The following is a 20909-nucleotide window of genomic DNA, read 5'->3' as shown; positions in this document are numbered from 1 at the left end:
GGTCTACTGTGTGTGCAATGAGCTTGTGTGAAATGAGAGGTAGAGAATATACGGAATATGCATTTTAATATCTGATAATTTATACGGCTGTGAGTGAAAGATTGTAATGGTGCCAGCCATGAGCAGCAAAGTCTTATCAAAGATTTAAAAAAAACTTTTGAAGATAAAGCAGCTCAAGGACCTTGCGGTAGCTCATTTTTTGGCAAGACTCCAAAGACGAGTAAACATGAGTTGATAGTCTTGGTACTAACCTAAATGCAGAACATACAGTACTGTGCAAAAGTCTTAAGCACCCTAGATTTTTAAATATAATATATAGTATATATTTGGTCTTAGATGTTTATTTTTTGTTTTCTGCATTAGTGTGTCGGCAGAAAAGAGCAAATTTGAAATTTCCAAACATGATTTTCCAAAAAATGAAATTTTACAGATACATTTTTGTATTTTATTAAATAAAGTAATAATTTAATATACTACTTTTCAGATAACTTGATCAAGGGTCTCTGGGATTACCTGGAGAGCCAGAAGCAAGCAAAACAGCCAAAATCTGCAGAAGAACTGTGGCAAGTTCTCCAAAATGCTTGGAACAACCTACCAGCCGATTTTCTTAGGTACACTGTCCTGCAGTTTTATAAGAGAATTTATGTAGATTTAAAGGCGAAGGGTGGTCACACCAAACATTGATTTTATTTAGTTTTTAACTATTTACTGCTTTTTATATTATTTTTTTTATATTTATAACCATTTCATTATTTTTGAAAGCATCTTAGATATACAGCACTTTTTTATAGGTGCCTAAGACTTTTGCACAGTACTGTGGGTTCAGACCAGAATCTCTGAGTGATCTTCATATCGCCCTACAATTGCAGGTACATCCTGTCCGAATATTTCCCCGCTTTAAATCAATGTCAGAACTTTTAGCTTAAGGACTCAAGGGAGGAATGGTCTTTCCCATATTGTACAGGGAACCCGAAACCATTTTGCTTTGTAAATAAAGACTTGAAAGTTACCTTATGTTGTCATTCAACAGCTGATGCCTATAATCAAAGACTTTAGTCATATTGGGCCTCATTCACAAAACTTTTCTTAAAATATTATTTTTTTAAAATCTTAATGTTCCTATGCAAAACCAATATGGGATTTATGACACATGCGCAGACCTTTGTTTTTGTGCATACCCCAGGTGTGTGCGGCGATGAATGCCGACTGTTTGTAAATTTTACGCACAATCCTGTTCGTGCAGAAACAGGCATGAATGAGTACAGGTAAGAAAAAAAATGGCTGAATGCCACAATGTTCTTGGAAACCTTTTTACACACAGTTTATGGTCAAGTGTAATCGTAGACGTGTTTTTGTGTATGCGGTCCATTGCTCTCACGCTACATCCTGGACAGCGCTGTAGTCGCCAGGCCGGTTGTGCAGCTCTGTGACAGCCCGTCTGCAAATGAAGCGATACCAAACCCTGATTGATTGCCATTGGCTGATAAGGCCTTCGAAAGCAGCAGCGGTGGTGGTTGGGCACGGTTGTGTCTTTAACGGAGATGGAAAATCATGATTCGGAGAGTAAAAGTCCTCCAAAGTATTTTTTGTTTCCATCACCTGGATTTGCTAATTAGCACAGTTCTTCAGCCAGGAGGTAGAACTAATGAGTGAAATCAGCAGGCTGAGTTTATGGGTGGAAGAAACGTGTGGCAGGACTTTTACTTTCTGACTCCTGGATGTTCCACTTCTGGTTTCTAAGATACATAGGGGCTGTAAGAAGACCTGGGTAAAAAACGTATTTGTTTTGGATTCAAATACTTTTCTACATTTTACTGATCTTGTCTGGTGTATTGGAACCAATGAAATACTCTAAGTGCAAACACTGCCTTTTGGTCATATTGGCAGGCTCAATTACACCAGGCAAGATCAATAGAGTACACACAAGTATTTGACCCAGGTCTGGTTGTGTGTAGGGTTGTACTGTTTTAGATAAATGCCTTCAAGAAATTGACTTTGTTGCTTTCGTGCTGTTCAAACCATGGTGCCACAAAGAACGCACTGATTTGGTCTTATAGGAAACAATTCCTTTCCCTTATGGTAATTTATGTGGAAGTACTAAGTTGGAAAGTAAATATGTCTCTTGAAAATCAAATAGAAGGACTTCAGTTTCTGCTCTGAAAAGTGAACAAGATTAGTGATTTTACGGGAAGCTTTGAGAACTGCCAGACTGTTGGGTACATTACATTACATGTACGAGCGCATTGTCTGAGCGGTACATAATATTTCATGGTGTCACCTGGTGATGGAGGGATTTTGGTCAGCAGTTCATCCATTCTGATCATACCACCATTTTAATCCCCAATAGGGGCCATGAGTCTCTAGTCTTACTATCATGAACCATATATTTTACTACGCATTCTACTGTACATTCAATGAAAATGAAAAATAATATTTTTGGAAATATTTTAACTGCAACAAGTTTTTTTTTTTTTTTTTTTTGTCACCGAAGACATTGTATTATTTTTGTAAAAGTAAAAATACAAAAACTTTTTTTTTTTTTCCTGCTGGGCCTTGGGAAGATATCGCATATTTAAAATGGATATCAAATAATAAAAAGAAACTTTTTAAGATAAAGCAGGTCAAGGACTTTGCGTTGGCTCCATTTTGGCCTGTGTTGCTCAACCTCGGGTTTTCTGTGCTCAGCAGTTCCCGAAAAAGTACCAGCATGACTTTGTTCCTTTAACCTTTACGGCAGCCCCTTTCTTTCATTTGGAAGGGACCTCACCGTGTGCTGGGCGCCAAAACACACACATTTCTCCTAACACACACATTTCTCGTCTGACTGATTGTTTTTTCAGATTGCTTCCTGGCAGACATTTTCCATTATAACTTGGAAACGGGTTTTTCAGGTTATGGAGCACATTCCCCCCAACCCCCAACCCATCTCAAACTTGCACATATAGTCCACACACTGAGCTTACATGTCCTCCCAAACTCACACACGTACCCAACACACTGAACTTACCCGTCCTCCCAAAATCACACACGTACTCAACACACTGAGCTTACAGGTCCTCCCAAACTCACACACGTACCCAACACACTGAGCTTACAGGTCCTCCCAAACTCACACACGTACCCAACACATTGAGCTTACAGGTCCTCCCAAACTCACACACGTACCCAACACACTGAGCTTACAGTTCCTCCCAAACTCACACACGTACCCAACACACTGAGCTTACAGGTCCTCCCAAACTCACACACGTACCCAACACACTGAGCTTACAGGTCCTCCCAAACTCACACATGTACCCAACACACTGAGCTTACAGGTCCTCCCGAACTCACACATGTACCCAACACACTGAGCTTACACGTCCTCCCGAACTCACACACGTACCCAACACACTGAGCTTACAGGTCCTCCCAAACTCATACACGTACCCAACACACTGAGCTTACAGGTCCTCCCAAACTCACACACGTACCCAACACACTGAGCTTACAGGTCCTCCCAAACTCACACATGTACCCAACACACTGAGCTTACAGGTCCTCCCAAACTCACACATGTACCCAACACACTGAGCTTACAGGTCCTCCCAAACTCACACACGTACCCAACACACTGAGCTTACACGTCCTCCCGAACTCACACACGTACCCAACACACTGAACTTACAGGTCCTCCAAAACTCACACACGAAACCAACACACTGAACTTACAGGTCCTCCCAAACTCACACACGTACCCAACACACTGAGCTTACAGGTCCTCCCAAACTCACACACGTACCCAACACACTGAGCTTACAGGTCCTCCCAAACTCACACACGTATCCAACACACTGAACTTACACGTCCTCCTGAACACACACGAAGCCCACACGCTCAGCTTACACGTCCTCCTGAACACACACGTAGCCCGCACACTCAGCTTAGCCAGCCGAAACATTGAGTTTAGCGAACTGCATGTGTGCCCTCTGCATCTTCCCGATCCACCTTTGTTCTGATAAACTGGTGTCCCTAGCTATCCAGTGTCATCACCCCACTTTTGTCTAATTCTAAAGCACAGGTGTCAGACTCCAGTCCTGGAGGGCCGCAGTGTCTGCTGGTTTTTTGGGGTGATCTCGGCAGAAGTGTTTCATTAAAGTCATTGATTGGCTAAGGAATCCACACACCGTGTTCTCAAGGCCTTAATTGGCAGCTGATTGAAAGGAAACAACAAAAACCCCACAGACACAGTTTGACACCCCTAAAACTCTAAAACTTTGTTCAGCGGGCAGATTCATAAATTCATGCAAAGACGCTCAGCGTCAGTTGGGATTATTGGTATCATTACCACCCTTGACTTACTTTTCACGTCATCTCTGTAATTTGGTCCAATGAGAGTCTGCTCCACAATGTCATTGTGGTGTTCGGTTCGCCAAAGGGGCGGATGCGTCTCGGATGCGCCCTCTGGTGGACAGCAGCACACCCCGGCGGAACGAATGCCGCAGTCATCAAATGCTAAATCTGTAATCTCGTCTAATTGGCAAGGTGCATATACAGTACCTCATCCAACAGACAGGTATGTACCTTTTTGAACTGACCTGATTCCTAAATCATCATTTTCAAAGCCAGACAGGTTTTAAATTCTTGGTTGGGAGGGAGGGGAAGGGGGGTCAACATCCTCATCCAGTTGTCAGGTGAGATCCCATCCATAGACACCAAGTCCAAAAACCATGCATCTGCTGTAGGCCTGCTTACACAATGCACTGCTTTTAAACTTCTGCCAAGCACATTTGTTGTATGGAAATGTTTTTTATGATTTTTCTTATCACTGTGCGATACAATGATAACTGAACACCTAACAAATATTTGAGGTGCGATTCCTGCTAGACCACATGAAGATAGACATCGTACAAATAATTACAGAGCCAGCCAGTGACAGCTCGGGCCAACAAGACTTGATCCCTTCCCCACTCTCTCGGGGCTATTTAAGGGTCCGTGGGTAGAGGGGTAGGAATCGTTTCAGAATCATCCGCCATTTCAGAATCATCCGCCATTTTAGAATGAGGGCTCTGGTGTTTCTCCTGCTCGTGGCCGCCGCGAGCGCCAAAGTGTTTTCGCGGTGCGAGCTGGCGAGGACCCTGCAGGCCGCGGGAATGGACGGCTATCACGGCGTCTCCCTGGGCGACTGTAAGTACCGAATAAATCTCACAGCGGGGTCTTGCGTTGCATTACATTACCGGCGTTTAGCAGACGCTCTTACCCAAAGCGACTTACACAGCTTTTTTATACACAGCATTTACATTGCCTCCATTTATATAGCATTTATGCTTATATACAAGTAACCTTGCTCAAGGGTACAACAACGGCAGTGTCCTACTCGGGAATCGAACCCGTTACCTTTAGGTTACAAGACCAGCTCCTTACCCATGATGCCACACTGCTGCCCCGTGTCTCAGTGTTATACTGTGACCTGCTTAATCCATTTTATGTACTGTGATAGATCTCTTTTCTGCTACATTCCATTCTACTGCTGCTTTACACCAGGCTGGCCAGCGGAGGATGGGCTCCCCCACTATAGCCAGGCTCCTCTTGAGATTTGTAACCTTATGCAATTGCAATTTGTGGGTGTTTTTCAGGCCTGGTGTTTGCTCCGTTTGCTCTTTTTGCTCTGTTTCTTGCCTTGCTACTTTGTGAAGTGTCTTTGCAGCAGTTCTCTGTAAAAAAAAAGTGCTACACAAATTAAATTTAATTGAACTGAAGTCTTTCTGGAGTTCGTATGTCCATTTAGGGACTGTTATAATAAAAGGTGTAGGTAAATAGTCAGGCGCAATGAAATATGAGAATCTTAAGTTTTAAGGCTTTTTTTTAGAATGATAAAAGAAATTGAGCAGTCAGAAAAGCCATCTATTCTCATTTTGCTGTCATGAGTTGAACTGCTGGTTATCCTTGTTAAAATCGCTGTCATAAATCCTGTTCAACCTGTCAACTGTATTTTTTTATTTATTTTTTTACTACTTCTTAAGATGATGCATTGTGGCTTTATTGGAAGTACTTTTTTTGCTCTTGGAGGGGCATCAGGGGAAGAAATTTGTTTTGCATTTTATTTTTCATTTTTTGCCCTACCAGGGGTCTGCTTGGCCAGGTGGGAGTCGGACTACAACACCGATGCCATCGACCACGACTCTGACGGGTCCACGGACTACGGCATCTTCCAGATCAACAGTCGCTGGTGGTGTAACGATGGCATGACCCGCACCTCGGACGCCTGCCACATCCCGTGCTCCAGTGAGTGGGGACTGTGGGGGGGTATGGTGAAGGGGGGGGGGGGGGGGGGGAGTGGGGGAGGGGTGCAGTGGGAGGGGGGGTGAAATGGAGGAAGGGAGGCAATTGAGGAGTAGAGGGGCAGTGGAGGGGGGGAGTGGAGGAAGAGGGGCAGTGGGGGGGGGGGGGGCAGTGGAGAGGGAAGGGCAGTGGGGGATAATGGCAGTTTAGGAGTAAGGTAACAGGAGCTGTTGCACCAAAGCTGTTGTTTCAGACTGATCTACATCTCACTTTCACTCCAGAACTTTACTTTTCCTGTTTCACAACAACAGTATTTTTTGGGTGGTTTTCAGGTCTGTCATACTGTCATTTTCATACAGTAAGTTCCTTTTTTCCCTGTTCAGTATGTCTGTTGTACTTTCACTTATCACACACTCTCTCTCTCTCTCTCTTCCCCCTTTCCTCCTGATAGGCTTGCTGTCTCCTGACATCAGCACTGCGATTACGTGTGCCAAGCGTGTGGTCAGAGATCCCAACGGGATCAGAGCATGGTAAGAACATGTGCTGGTCATGGTGTGTCAGACCTGACTCAAATGCTTTATCTGAGATGCATTACATTATGACATTATGCTGATCACTTCCACAGGTTCCTTTTTTTTTTTCTTTTTTTTTTACAAACAATAAATTTACATTTTTTTCAAAAGGGGAGCTCAAGGGATCAATATAGTGTGTCAGCTTGGGAGTCAAACCCATAACCTTAGCATTATGAGACCAAATCCCCACCCATTTGTTACACTCTTTGTTAAAGTACTTCAACCTGTCTGACACCTGTAAAGTTCTTCACACTGCTAACAATAAAAAAAATCTATTTTCATTAATATTCAGAAAAAAGTGTTTCTGTCACAAGATTTCACATTTTGCTTAGTAACAGGGATCACTGAAGGTTCTCAGGGACCTGCTGGAGTATTTACAAATTTTACCAGTAGCAAATGTAAAAGCATTTATATACTTTATGTTCATTTTTATCTCTTGGAACCTTTAGTTTCTGTCTGTTAGACTGTTTTTGTTTTCTTTTGTCATCAGGGCTCCATTGAAAAAGAGATCCAGTGTCTCAATGTGATTTACCTGTAGCTAGTAAATAAAGGTTTAGGAATATTCACCCGTAAAATATTCAGTTATGCGGGAGAATTTTTGTGGCCAATCACTGCGGCCTCTTGTCTGGCAATGGTGTGATGTCATCCTGATAACTGTGACTCTTCCCATTAGGGTGGCCTGGCGGGTCCACTGTGAGGGACAAGATGTCAGCCAGTACGTCGCGGGCTGTGGGGTGTGAGACAGGCACCCAGAGAGAAGCACCTTCTCTCCTTCCCTCTCTCTTCTGTGATCACTCTTCTGATCTTTCCAAACCTGGCACACTCACAAAGGCTCAACGGTGAAACACTTGCCCTTGAGTCCCTTGCTTGTCAGTATAAAAATGAATAAATAATCAACCTGAATTTCCAGTGTCAACCTTTTTGCATTGATGGGCAAAATTATAATAAGGACATCAACTGCAATGTTTGGTTCTTTGTTTTCTAATGACATCTTTATTTCCTTCGCATGGCTTAATTCAGCTCAGATGTTGTAGAGAGCAGGTTTGATTAGACGTGATAAAGGTGACTTTCTGGAGCCCTTGATATCACTTCCGTTTCAGTGTATACTGTATGTTTGACTGGCCCAGACAGTTTTCAGATTTCAGAGCCTGTAAATATGAACAGATTCATTGTATCGTGTGTATTTCGAAATATCAACGTAAACATCAGCTTTTATTTTCTGCTGGTAGCCTACTTGTTCACTTCTCAATCCCCAAGCGGTACACGCTGTTTACTTCAAAGTAACGGAAGGTTGCGGCTGAAATGCAGTTGCCCTGGTCTAGGGTACGTACCGCTGTGTCAGACGCTACCTGCGTCACGTTTACCAAGCGATTTACAAACTGAAATTGAAGCTCCGACTATGCCTCGGCGGGGAACAGAACGGAGTTTTGCCGACGATACGATGCAAAATCTTATTTTCAGATTTAATCAGATTTATTTTATTTTTTTTAACTGATGATGAGTTGCAACAGAGGCTGCAAGGACGAAGAGTCAAGCTGTCATGCCATTTTAGGAAAACTAGCCACAGTTTCCATAAATATAGGTTATTTGAATATAGTTTGGTGAAAAATGACGCGAAGCCCAAATATGTTTGTCATTCTGTTCCAGCAAGTTGGAATTGCACAAGCACGCACACACACACACACAGCTCCAGGGGGTAAATGTGCAGCATTTTGAAAATGCAGTTATATTGATAAATTTGGTTTTGAGTTTGATCGGCAGAATTTGTAGAATGTATTGCATTTGTCTGTACTTATTTGCAAAACCTGCAATCCTACGCAGAAAACGCACACACTGAATACGGTATCGGGCCAGCTGCATCACAACAGGATGGGTAAACACAAAACAGAAATGCAGAAATCGGGCCAGAAACCGCAACCGAGGAAGTGAAAGTGGCCCAGCAACAAGCGGGCGTGCACATAGACATATATGGGTTTGCAGGGCAGTGCAGCAAGCACAGAGTCTTTAATATTTTTTTGATTAACAAAAAAAACCGCAACCGAGGAAGTGAAAGTGGGCCAGCAACAAGCGGGCGTGCACATAGACATATATGGGTTTGCAGGGCAGTGCAGCAAGCACAGATGAGTCTTTAATATTTTTTTGATTAACAAAAAAAGAAAAAAAACGAGGTTTGGTGAAAATTAGGATACATTACATTTGGTTGAAAAGTGGACGTTTTCTAGCCAACTAGGACATAGCCATGCTATATTCACGTAAAACGTGAGCTAAATTGGAGCTCACCTGAAATAGCCTCGTCCGCTTACGTCAAAATATGTCGCAACCCATATTTTTTCTCTAGACTCGGGCTTTCGCTCAGGGGGTGGGCATGTGTTGGTGAATTTTATCATGTACACCATCCACATGTGTGTCAAAATAACCAGGTCACAAACTCTGCCGAAATAGCAAGGTATGAACGAAACTCAGCATATTCCGTTATAAAACCTGTAAAGAGATGCTCAGAAAAGGGAGTAGCCAGTAGCCTACATGTGATGGTCGTAGTACGCGGCGACACCGCCTGCCGCCGCGCAACGTCCCCCTAATCGGCCGCTTGTGGGCGTGTCACCTATTTTTGACAGACAGTTGTTCGTTAAATGTTGACCGGGTTTAATGTTGTGTTTCATGTTTATTGGCCAGTCTGAATAAAAATCATTTTTGCACTAACCTAGATCTGAAAGATGTTAGTCAGCTGCCTAGCTAGGCTGTCTAATAGCTGGTGAGTAACAACCAACAACAAAAACACTGTCTGGCTAATTAGCCAGCTAATGCCTCCAAAGTGATATCTGGTTAGCTAGCTAGGTGGCTGGTAGAAACGATGACGAACAACTAGCAACTAATACATTAGGAAGAAAATGTTTTGTTGTTAATGTTGGTTGTTACTCACTAGCTAGATATTAGACAGCCTAGCTAGACTAGGCAGCTGATTTTTCAGAGCAAGGTTACTGCAAAAATTATTTTTATTCAGGCCGGACAGACTATAACTACATAGCAGAGCCACCAACAATTTCAGAGACTTTCTCCAGGCTCCGTTCCTCTTATCGGTGTCTCTGTCGGAGATTTTATTAAGTTGGGAAACCCGAAAGGGCAATTACGATTTAGGTCCTCCAATGTGGAACTATACAATGTGGAACTAAAATTAGAAATGAATAGGGACAATTTACTTGATGGATCATTAGATCAAATCAGATTGGTTACCGCGAGGCAGCGAGGGGGTCAAAGTTGAACTTTGGCCATCTCTCCGCGGCCTCGCCGCGCCGCCGGCAATCCCAACATGCCTTGAGGGGTCTGGCCGCCACCTCTCATTCAAAATGAATGGAGGCGGCCGCGTATAGTGTGGCTTCACCGTGTGGCTTCAGATAACGCGCAGGTCTTGAGTGGTGACTCTGGATGCAGGAGAGCTTGTAGCACCCTGGCTATCCGTTGTTGGTAACCAGATTGTGCAACTGTCATTTCATTTTTCCTGGACCATGAGAAATAAAGGCACATCTTGGTTGAAAAACGTCTCTGCATATAATCAATAACGTCGCCAAGCCACCACTTATTTTAGCCAGTTCGTGCTGTAGGCTGCACAGCTCGTGGTAAGAACTGTACTCTATGCACAACTGTAGGCTATGCGTAACAAATGTTTGGAGTGCGAATCCTGACATACCTCATTCAACGTCAGAACACCTAACGACAGACATTCCGTTTCACTGCCTCATATTTTGCGGAATTTGAAGCACCTGCAAATCATAACAGAGCCTCCCAACCAGTAACAGCTTCTGTTCATTTTGATCCCTTCTCTATTTAAACGGCTGTGGAAGGTTGGATCACATTCAGAATCATCCGCCATTTCAGAATGTGGGCTCTGGTGTTTCTCCTGCTCGTGGCCGCCGCCAGCGCCAAAGTGTTTGAGCGGTGCGAGCTGGCGAGGACGCTGAAGGCTGCGGGAATGGACGGCTACCGCGGGGTTTCCCTGGGAGACTGTAAGTACTGAATAATCTCTCAGTGGGGACGCCTTCCTGGATTTTGTGTCTGTTCGGGGGCAGTTGTGATGAAAGGTGTCAAGTTAAGAGTGATGAAATAGTAATGAATGAAAATTCAAGGTAAGTTTTAATGCTATTTTTGAGGATGATCAAAAATGTGGAGTCAGATGTACCATTTAGTTGTGGTTTTGCTGTCATCAATTGGACTGCTGATTATCCATGTTAAAATTCAATCCGTAAACTGTAAATTTTTAGTACACTTCTTACGATGATGCATCATGGCTTTATTGTAGGTTTGAAGAAGGTTGCTCTTTTTGAGTTTCCGTCTTAGGCAACCAACTCCTAGCCGTCACGTAGGTTTAAGAGGCATCAAATGAAAGCACTTTGTAAAATATTTTGGGGGGTTCTTGCCCTCCCAGGGGTCTGCTTGACCAGGTGGGAGTCAGCCTACAACACGTCCGCCACTAACCACAACAAGGACGGATCGACGGACTTCGGCATTTTCCAGACCAACAGTCGCTGGTGGTGTAACGATGGCGTGACCCCCTCTGAGAACGGCTGTAATATCCTGTGCTCCAGTGAGTGGGGACTGCTGGGGGGGGGGGGGGGGGGGTGCGGGGGGGGAGAGGTGTAGTGGAGGAGGGGAGCAGTGGGGGGGTGGGGGGTGCAATGGCAGTTTAGGAGTTAGGCAACTGAATAGAATGAAATCGGCTGTAAAGCTATTGTCACGTTTACTCCATAGGTTTACTTTTCCTGTTTCATTCTCAGTTCAAACTGAGGTTTTAGTATTCCAGTTCCACTGTTTATTAAACAGTATCGTTTGGGTGATTTTTCAGGTCTGTCATACCTGTCATTTTCACACAGTAAGTTCCTTTTTCCCTGTATGTCTATTGTACTTTCACTTATCACTCTCTCTCTCTCTCTCTCTCTTCCCCCATTCCTCCTGGTAGGACTGCTGTCCCCTGACATCAGCGATGCGATTACGTGTGCCAAGCGTGAGGTCAGAGATCCCCACGGGATCAGAGCATGGTAAGAACATGTGCTGGTCATTGTGCGGCAGACCTCGAATGCCAAGGCCAATTCCTTACTAATTTTATTTATGTTCGATGAAATCCTGAATGGACCGCCCATTTTGGAGTTAAGCGATTAAGTTGCTCAAGTTGCTCAAGCACTTAAATTCCAGTCAGTATCTGGCCCTTAATGAATGAAGCCTCCCATCAAATAAAAAAATATATATCTCAGATAATCTGAGTGAGTCATGCATAACAGAGTGCGTGAAAATGCACTTCAGTTCAAGTCAGTATCTGGCCTTTAAATGAATGAAGCCTCCCATCAAAAAATAAATAAATAAATGATTAAAATATTCTTGCAAGTTGTCCATTTCTAATTCCACAGGTTTTTAAAAAAGCTAGCTTTAGCTATAATGTGAACATGAACTGGTGAGGATAATATTCAGAATGTTGACATGTAAAATATTCACAATTATGCGGGAGAATTTCCGTGGTCGATTACTGTGGCCTCTTGTCTCGTAATGGTGTGATGTCATCCTGATAACTGTGACTTTGCCCGTTAGGGTGGCATGGCGGAAGTACTGCGAGGGACACGATGTCAGCCCATACATCGCGGGCTGTGGGGTGTGAGACAGGCACCCAGAGAGAAGCACCTTCTCTCCTTCCCTCTCTCTTCTGTGATCACTTTTCTGATCTTTCCAAACCTGGCACACTCACAAAGGCTCAACGATGAAACGCTTGCCCTTGAGTCCCTTGCTTGTCAGTATAAAAATGAATAAATAATCAACCTGAATTTCCAGTGTCAACCTTTTTGCATTGATGGGCAAAATTATAATAAAGACATCAACTGCAATGTTTGGTTCTTTGTTTTCTAATGACATCTTTATTTCCTTCGCATGGCTTAATTCAGCTCAGATGTTGTAGAGAGCAGGTTTGCTTAGACGTGATAAAGGTGATCATTCACTTTCTGGAGCCCTTGATATCACTTCCGTTTCAGTGTATACTGTATGTTTGACTGGCCCAGACAGTTTTTGTGTACAATGGAGGATACTTTAGCTACTCCTAACCTGCTTGGACAACAGTATGATTTCAGAGCCTATAAATATGTACAGATTCATTGTATCGTGTGTACTTCGAAATATCAACGTAAACATCAACTTTTATTTTCTGCTGGTAGCCTACTTGTTCACTTCTCAATCCCCAAGCGGTACACGCTGTTCACTTCAAAGTACCGGAAGGTTGCGGCTGAAATGCAGTTGCCCTGGTCTAGGCTACCTACCGCTGTGTCAGACGTTATCTGCGTCACGTTTACCAAGCGATTTACAAACTGAAATTGAAGCTCCAATTATGCCTCAACGTGAAACAGAAGGGAGATTCGGGGAAGGTGCAAAATCTTATTTGAGCCAGATTTTATTTTTAATGATGAGGAGTTGCAACAGAGGCTGAGAGGACGAAGGGGCAAGCTGTTGTGCCATTTTAGGAAAACTAGCCACAGTTTCCATAGATCTAGGTTATTTGAATGTGCAGTAGTTTGGTGAAAGTGACGCAATTTGGTGAAGTGACCCAAATTTTTGTCACTCTGTTCCAGCAAGTTGGAATTTCACAAGTACACACACACACACAAGCTCCAAATGTTGCATGTGCAGCATTTTGAAAATGCAGTTATGTTGATAAATTTGGATTTGAGTTTGATTGGCAGAATTTGTCTTGATTTACTCGATTTGTCTGTAGTGATTCGCAAAAACCTGCACTGGGTTATATTATTTGTATACAGTCAACTGGGAACATGTGGAATGTGGTTTGCACTATCTTAAAAAAACACACAATGAATGCGGTATAGGGGCCAGGTGCATCACAATGGGATGGGATGTAATCACAGAACAGAACTGTAGAAATCAGGGCGGAAATTGCAACGGAGGAAGTGAAAGTATTCGGCCCAGCAGCGACGCACAAAGCGGGTGAGCAGCCGGTGAGGCGGGCAGTGCAGCAAGCACTGATGCTCCTTAAATATTTTGTCGATTAAAAAAAGGAGGTTTGGTAAAAATGAGGCTACATTATATTTGGGGGCGACGTAGCTCGGGGGGTAAGAGCGGTTGTCTGGCAGTCGGTTCGATCCCCTGCCCTGGGAGTGTCGATTCGAAGTGTCCCTGAGCAAGACACCTATCCCCTAATTGCTCCCAACGAGCTGATTGGTACCTTGCGTGGTAGCCTTTCACCGTTGGTGGCACTATATAAATGCAGCCAATTTACCATTTACATTTGGTTGAAAAGTGGAGGTTTTCTAGCCGACAAGGACATACAGCAGCGAGGCTATATTCGCATAAAACCTGCATCTAAATTGGAGCTCAGCTGAGATGACCTCGTCCGTTTACGTCAAAATAACTAGCAACTCAGATTTTGTCTCTGGACTCAGCGTGGGCACGTGTTAGTGATTTTTATCATGTACTGCCCCAGTTCAAGGAAAAGTTCTTCAACCAGTTTTGCAGGAATTCCAGTCGAAAAGACAGGCGATCGCTTTCGAGGACGTGTGATAACTAGTTTAGGCAGTTCGTCCCTATCGACGGTCGTTAAATGGTATAGTGCCACTGTTGCACTGAACTGTATAAGTTCAGTTCATTGCACTGTACATCTTCCTCACATAACCAAGCTCTGCATGGGCCGTTCATGAATTCAGAAGGTGATTTGGGGAGAAGGAGACATTTCGGAGATCTGGTCTCTGAAAACTTTAGTCTTTTGGCTGAAAAAAAAAAGAAGAAGAAGTAATGTATGGCTATGGCCGTGAGCCAGCCCCCAAACATTCTGTACTAAATCTACAGAGTCAAAAAATTGAGGCAAAGGGCACCACCATCCACACGTGTGCCGAAATTGCCGGCAGTCACAAGCTCTGTCGAAATAGCAAGGTATGACCGAAACTCAGCATATTCCGTTGTAAAATCTGAACAGGGCCGAAATGGCCTGTGAACAGAACTCAGAACTTTTTCTACCAAACAAGATTTTGGCTAGCCAGTTGAATAAACAGCAGCGCAGCCTTCACCTGATTGAACGCGCTCGATGGATTCATTTGCATAAAGTTCAGCTCTGCACAGAGGCTCTGCTCAACTTTTTCATCACGCTGCTACCCGTCGCTTCAGCCTGCCGCTACCAGAATGCATTGCGGGGCAGATTGATGCTTGTCCCATGGGAAATGAATGGGAGGCATCGCACCATTAGGGGCATAGACATATACGTATAATTATGTCTATGGCTAGGGGGAACGAGCAGGTCTTGAGTGGTGACTCTGGATGCAGGAGAGCTTGTAGCACCCTGGCTATCCGTTGTTGGTAACCAGATTGTGCAACTGTCATTTCATTTTTCCTGGACCATGAGAAATAAAGGCACATCTTGGTTAAAAAAATGTGTCTGCATATAATCAATAATGTTTCCAAGCTACCACTTATTTTAGCCAGCGGTATGCTGCACAGCTAATGGTAAGAATTGTACTGTATGCGTAACTGTAACAAATGTTTTAAGTGCGAATCCTGACATATCTGTTTCATCCTCAGATTACCTAAAATGGTAAAATGGACTGCATTTATATAGCGCTTTTATCCAAAGCGCTTTACATTCCAAAGCCTCTCATTCGCCAGAGCAGTTAGGGGTTAGGTGTCTTGCTCAAGGACACTTCGACACGCCCATGGCGGGGTTTGAACCGGCAACCCTCCGACTGCCAGACAATCGGTTGCCCTAACAACAGATATTGCGTTTCACTACCTCAAATTTTGCGGAAGTTGAGGCACGTGCAAATCATAACAGAGCCAACCAATCAGTAACATGCTCCTGTTCATTTTGATCACTTCTCTAATCCTGAGGCTATTTAAACGACCGTAGAAGGTTGGGCCACATTCAGAATCAACTGTCGTTTCAGAATCAACTGTCACTTCAGAATCAACTGTCACTTCAGAATGAGGGCTCTCGTGTTTCTCTTGCTTGTGGCCGCCGCCAGCGCCAAAGTGTTTGAGCGGTGCGAGCTGGCGAAGACGCTGAAGGCTGCGGGAATGGACGGCTACAGCGGGGTTTCCCTGGGACACTGTAAGTACTGAATAATCTCACAGTGGGACGCCTTCCTGGATTTTGTGTCTGTTCGGGGGCAGTTGTGATGAAAGGTGTCAAGTTAAGAGTGATGAAATAGTAATGAATGAAAATTCAAGGTAAGTTTTAATGCTATTTTTGAGGATGATCAAATTAATGTGGAGTCAGATGTATCATTTAGTTGTTGATTTGCTGTCATCAATTTGACTGCTGGTAATCCGTGTGAAAATCTCTGTCATAAATTCTATCCAATTTGTAAACTGTACATTTTTAGTCCACTTCTTAAGATGATGCATGAGATTTATTGTACTGAAAGAAGAAGGTTTGAAGAAGGTTGCTCTTTTTGAGTTTCCGTCATAGGCAACCGACTCCTAGCCATCACGCAGGTTTAAGAGGCATCAAATGAAAGCAGTTTGTAAAGCAGTTTTTTGGGGGTTCTTGCCCTCCCAGGGGTCTGCTTGGCCAGGTGGGAGTCGACCTACAACACGGCCGCCACCCACCGCAACACAGACGGGTCGACGGACTACGGCATCTTCCAGATCAACAGTCGCTGGTGGTGTAACGATGGCATGACCAACACTGCAAACGGCTGTAACATCTCGTGCGACAGTGAGTAGGGGGAGGGGGGGGTGTGTGTGGATGATGTCAGTTTAGGAGTTAGGTAGCTGAATAGGATGAAATTGCCACCAAAGCTGTTGTTTCAGACTGCTTTACATCTCACGTTTGCTCCAGTACTTTACTTTTCCTGTTTCAATCTCTATTCAAACTGAGGCTTAGTATTCCAGCTCCACTGTTCATTAAACAGTATTTTTTGGGTGATTTTTTTTTTTAGGTCTGTCATACTGTCATTTTCATACAGTAAGTTCCATGTACAGTATGTCTATTGTACTTTAACTTTAACTCTCTCTCTCTCTCTCTCTCTCTCTGTCTTTCTCTCTCGCCCCATTCCTCCTCATAGGCTTGCTGACCGATGACATCAGCGATGCGATTACGTGTGCCAAGCTTGTGGTCAGAGATCCCAACGGGATCAGAGCATGGTAAGAACGTGTGCTGGTCATTGTGTGGCAGACCTCGAACGCTTTATCTGAGATGCATTACATTATGACATTATGCTCACATCCAGAATGACTTCCATTGATTACATTTTGAAATACAATCAATATTTAAAAACTGAAACAATCCAGGTGATGTAATTTGCTCAAAGGAACAATGGAAGTTCGCCAGCTAAGGATTCAAACCTGCAACCATGGTGTTACAAGGCCAATTCCCTACTAATTTTATTATGTTCGATGAAACTCTGCATGGACCGCCCATTTTGGAGTTAAGCAATTGAGATTCTCAAGCGGAGATGCACATATCTCAGAAGTTCTGAGTGAGTCATGCATAGCAGCGTGCGTGAAAAAGCACTTAAGTTCGAGTCAGTATCTGGCCTTTAAATGAATGAAGCCTCCCATCAAAAAATAAATAAATCTGTATTAAAATATTCTTGCAAGTTCTCAATTTCTAATTCCACAGGCTTTTAAAAATGCTAGCTCTTGCTTGAATGTAAACATGAACTGGTGAGGATAATATTCAGTATGTTGACCTGTAAAATATTCATAATTATGTGGGAGAATTTTCGTGGTCGATCACTGCGGCCGCTTGTCTCGTAATGGTGTGATATCATCCTGATAACTGTGACTCTTCCCATTAGGGTGGCCTGGCGGGTCCACTGTGAGGGACAAGATGTCAGCCAGTACATCGCAGGCTGTGGGGAGTGAGACAGGCACCCAGAGAGAAGCACCTTCTCTCCTTCCCTCTCTCTTCTGTGATCACTCTTCTGATCTTTCCAAACCTGGCACACTCACAAAGGCTCAATGGTGAAACACTTGTCTTTGAGTCCCTTGCTTGTCAGTATAAAAATGAATAAATAATCAACCTGAATTTCCAGTGTCAACCTTTTTGCATTGATGGGCAAAATTATAATAAAGACATCAACTGCAATGTTTGGTTCTTTGTTTTCTAATGACATCTTTATTTCCTTCGCATGGCTTAATTCAGCTCAGATGTTGTAGAGAGCAGGTTTGCTTAGACGTGATAAAGGTGATCATTCACTTTCTGGAGCCCTTGATATCACTTCCGTTTCAGTGTATACTGTATGTTTGACTGGCCCAGACAGTTTTTGTGTACAATGGAGGATACTTTGGCTACTCCTAACCTGCTTGGACAACAGTATGATTTCAGAGCCTATAAATATGTACAGATTCATTGTATCGTGTGTACTTCGAAATATCAACGTAAACATCAACTTTTATTTTCTGCTGGTAGCCTACTTGTTCACTTCTCAATCCCCAAGCGGTACACGCTGTTCACTTCAAAGTACCGGAAGGTTGCGGCTGAAATGCAGTTGCCCTGGTCTAGGCTACCTACCGCTGTGTCAGACGTTATCTGCGTCACGTTTACCAAGCGATTTACAAACTGAAATTGAAGCTCCAATTATGCCTCAACGTGAAACAGAAGGGAGATTCGGGGAAGGTGCAAAATCTTATTTGAGCCAGATTTTATTTTTAATGATGAGGAGTTGCAACAGAGGCTGAGAGGATGAAGGGGCAAGCTGTTGTGCCATTTTAGGAAAACTAGCCACAGTTTCCATAGATCTAGGTTATTTGAATGTGCAGTAGTTTGGTGAAAGTGACGCAATTTGGTGAAGTGACCCAAATTTTTGTCACTCTGTTCCAGCAAGTTGGAATTTCACAAGTACACACACACACACACACAAGCTCCAAATGTTGCATGCGCAGCATTTTGAAAATGCAGTTATGTTGATAAATTAAGATTTGAGTTTGATTGGCAGAATTTGTCTTGATTTACTCGATTTGTCTGTAGTGATTCGCAAAACCTGCACCGGGTTATATTATTTGTATACAGTCAACTGGGAACATGTGGAATGTGGTTTGCACTATCTTAAAAAAACAAACAATGAATGCGGTATAGGGGCCAGGTGCATCACAATGGGATGGGATGTAATCACAGAACAGAACTGTAGAAATCAGGGCGGAAATTGCAACGGAGGAAGTGAAAGTATTCGGCCCAGCAGCGACGCACAAAGCGGGTGAGCAGCCGGTGAGGCGGGCAGTGCAGCAAGCACTGATGCTCCTTAAACATTTTTTCGATTAAAAAAAGGAGGTTTGGTAAAAATGAGGCTACATTATATTTGGGAGCGACGTAGCTCGGGAGGTAAGAGCGGTTGTCTGGCAGTCGGTTCGATCCCCTGCCCTGGGAGTGTCGATTCGAAGTGTCCCTGAGCAAGACACCTAACCCCTAATTGCTCCCAACGAGCTGATTGGTACCTTGCGTGGTAGCCTTTCACGGTTGGTGGCGCTATATAAATGCAGCCAATTTCCCATTTACATTTGGTTGAAAAGTGGAGGTTTTCTAGCCGACAAGGACATACAGTAGCGAGGCTATATTCGCATAAAACCTGCATCTAAACTGGAGCTCAGCTGAGATAACCTCGTTCGTTTACGTCAAAATATCGCGCAACTCAGATTTTGTCTCTGGACTCAGCGCGTGGGCACGTGTTAGTGATTTTTATCATGTACTGCCCCAGTTCAAGGAAAAGTTCTTCAACCAGTTTTGCAGGAATTCCAGTCGAAAAAAGACAGGCGATCGCTTTCGAGGACGTGTGATAACTAGTTTAGGCAGTTCGTCCCTATCGACGGTCGTTAAATGGTATAGTGCCACTGTTGCACTGAACTGTATAAGTTCAGTTCATTGCGCTTTATATCTTCCTCACATAACCAAGCTCTGCATGGGCCGTTCATGAATTCAGAAGGTGATTTGGGGAGAAGGAGACATTTCGGAGATCTGGTCTCTGAAAACTTTCGTCTTCTGGCTGAAAAAAAAAAAAAAAGAAGTAATGTATGGCTATGGCCGTGAGCCAGCCCACAAACATTCTGTACTAAATCTACGGAGTCAAAAAATTGAGGCAAAGGGCACCACCATCCACACGTGTGCCGAAATTGCCGGCAGTCACAAGCTCTGTCGAAATAGCAAGGTATGACCGAAACTCAGCATATTCCGTTGTAAAATCTGAACAGGGCCGAAATGGCCTGTGAACAGAACTCAGAACTTTTTCTACCAAACAAGATTTTGGCTAGCCAGTTGAATAAACAGCAGCGCAGCCTTCACCTGATTGAACGCGCTCGATGGATTCATTTGCATAAAGTTCAGCTCTGCACAGAGGCTCTGCTCAACTTTTTCATCACGCTGCTACCCGTCACTTCAGCCTGCCGCTACCAGAATGCATTGCGGGGCAGATTGACGCTTGTCCCTTAGGAAATGAATGGGAGGCATCACAACATTAGGGGCATAGACATATACGTATAATTATGTCTATGGTTAGGGGGAACGCGCAGGTCTTGAGTGGTGACTCTGGATGCAGGAGAGCTTGTAGCACCCTAGCTATCCGTTGTTGGTAACCAGATTGTGCAACTGTCATTTCATTTTCCCTGGACCATGAGAAATAAAGGCACATCTTGGTTAAAAAAATGTCTCTGCATATAATCAATAATGTTTCCAAGCTACCACTTATTTTAGCCAGCGGTATGCTGCACAGCTAATGGTAAGAACTGTACTGTATGCGTAACTGTAACAAATGTTTTAAGTGCGAATCCTGACATATCTGTTTCATCCTCAGATTACCTAAAATGGTAAAATGGACTGCATTTATATAGCGCTTTTATCCAAAGCGCTTTACATTCCAAAGCCTCTCATTCACCAGAGCAGTTAGGGGTTAGGTGTCTTGCTCAAGGACACTTCGACACGCCCAGGGCGGGGTTTGAACCGGCAACCCTCCGACTGATATTGCGTTTCACTACCTCAAATTTTGCGGAAGTTGAGGCACGTGCAAATCATAACAGAGCCAGCCAATCAGTAACAGCTCCTGTTCATTTTGATCCCTTCTCTAATCCTGAGGCTATTTAAACGACCGTGGAAGGTCAGACCACATTCAGAAT

General features: G+C 43.7%; 3 protein-coding genes across 3 annotated transcripts; all 3 read left to right on the top strand.

The window, feature by feature from the left end:
* Positions 1 to 1184: 1184 nt before the first annotated feature.
* On the top strand, positions 1185 to 7736 carry LOC118212950 (lysozyme C-like). Its single transcript, XM_035391509.1, has 5 exons — positions 1185 to 1265; positions 5039 to 5166; positions 6106 to 6264; positions 6713 to 6791; positions 7507 to 7736. The coding sequence occupies exons 1-5, from the start codon at positions 1252 to 1254 to the stop codon at positions 7571 to 7573; spliced, it is 447 nt and encodes a 148-aa protein (XP_035247400.1). The 5' UTR covers positions 1185 to 1251; the 3' UTR covers positions 7574 to 7736.
* A 2929-nt stretch (positions 7737 to 10665) lies between these two features.
* On the top strand, positions 10666 to 12706 carry LOC118212953 (lysozyme C-like). The gene is made up of 4 exons (XM_035391513.1): positions 10666 to 10834; positions 11254 to 11412; positions 11785 to 11863; positions 12408 to 12706. Exons 1-4 carry the CDS (start codon positions 10708 to 10710, stop codon positions 12472 to 12474), a joined length of 432 nt encoding a protein of 143 aa, XP_035247404.1. The 5' UTR covers positions 10666 to 10707; the 3' UTR covers positions 12475 to 12706.
* A 2953-nt stretch (positions 12707 to 15659) lies between these two features.
* Positions 15660 to 17895, top strand: LOC118212952 (lysozyme C-like). Its single transcript, XM_035391512.1, has 4 exons — positions 15660 to 15912; positions 16363 to 16521; positions 16871 to 16949; positions 17606 to 17895. Exons 1-4 carry the CDS (start codon positions 15786 to 15788, stop codon positions 17670 to 17672), a joined length of 432 nt encoding a protein of 143 aa, XP_035247403.1. The 5' UTR covers positions 15660 to 15785; the 3' UTR covers positions 17673 to 17895.
* Positions 17896 to 20909: the final 3014 nt, after the last annotated feature.

The sequence above is a fragment of the Anguilla anguilla genome, chromosome 14 (genome assembly GCF_013347855.1).
Source record: "Anguilla anguilla isolate fAngAng1 chromosome 14, fAngAng1.pri, whole genome shotgun sequence".
In the NCBI taxonomy this organism is placed as follows: Eukaryota; Metazoa; Chordata; class Actinopteri; order Anguilliformes; family Anguillidae; genus Anguilla; species Anguilla anguilla.
Note: the sequence above shows the minus strand (reverse complement) of the source record. Positions and strands in the feature narration are given on the sequence as shown.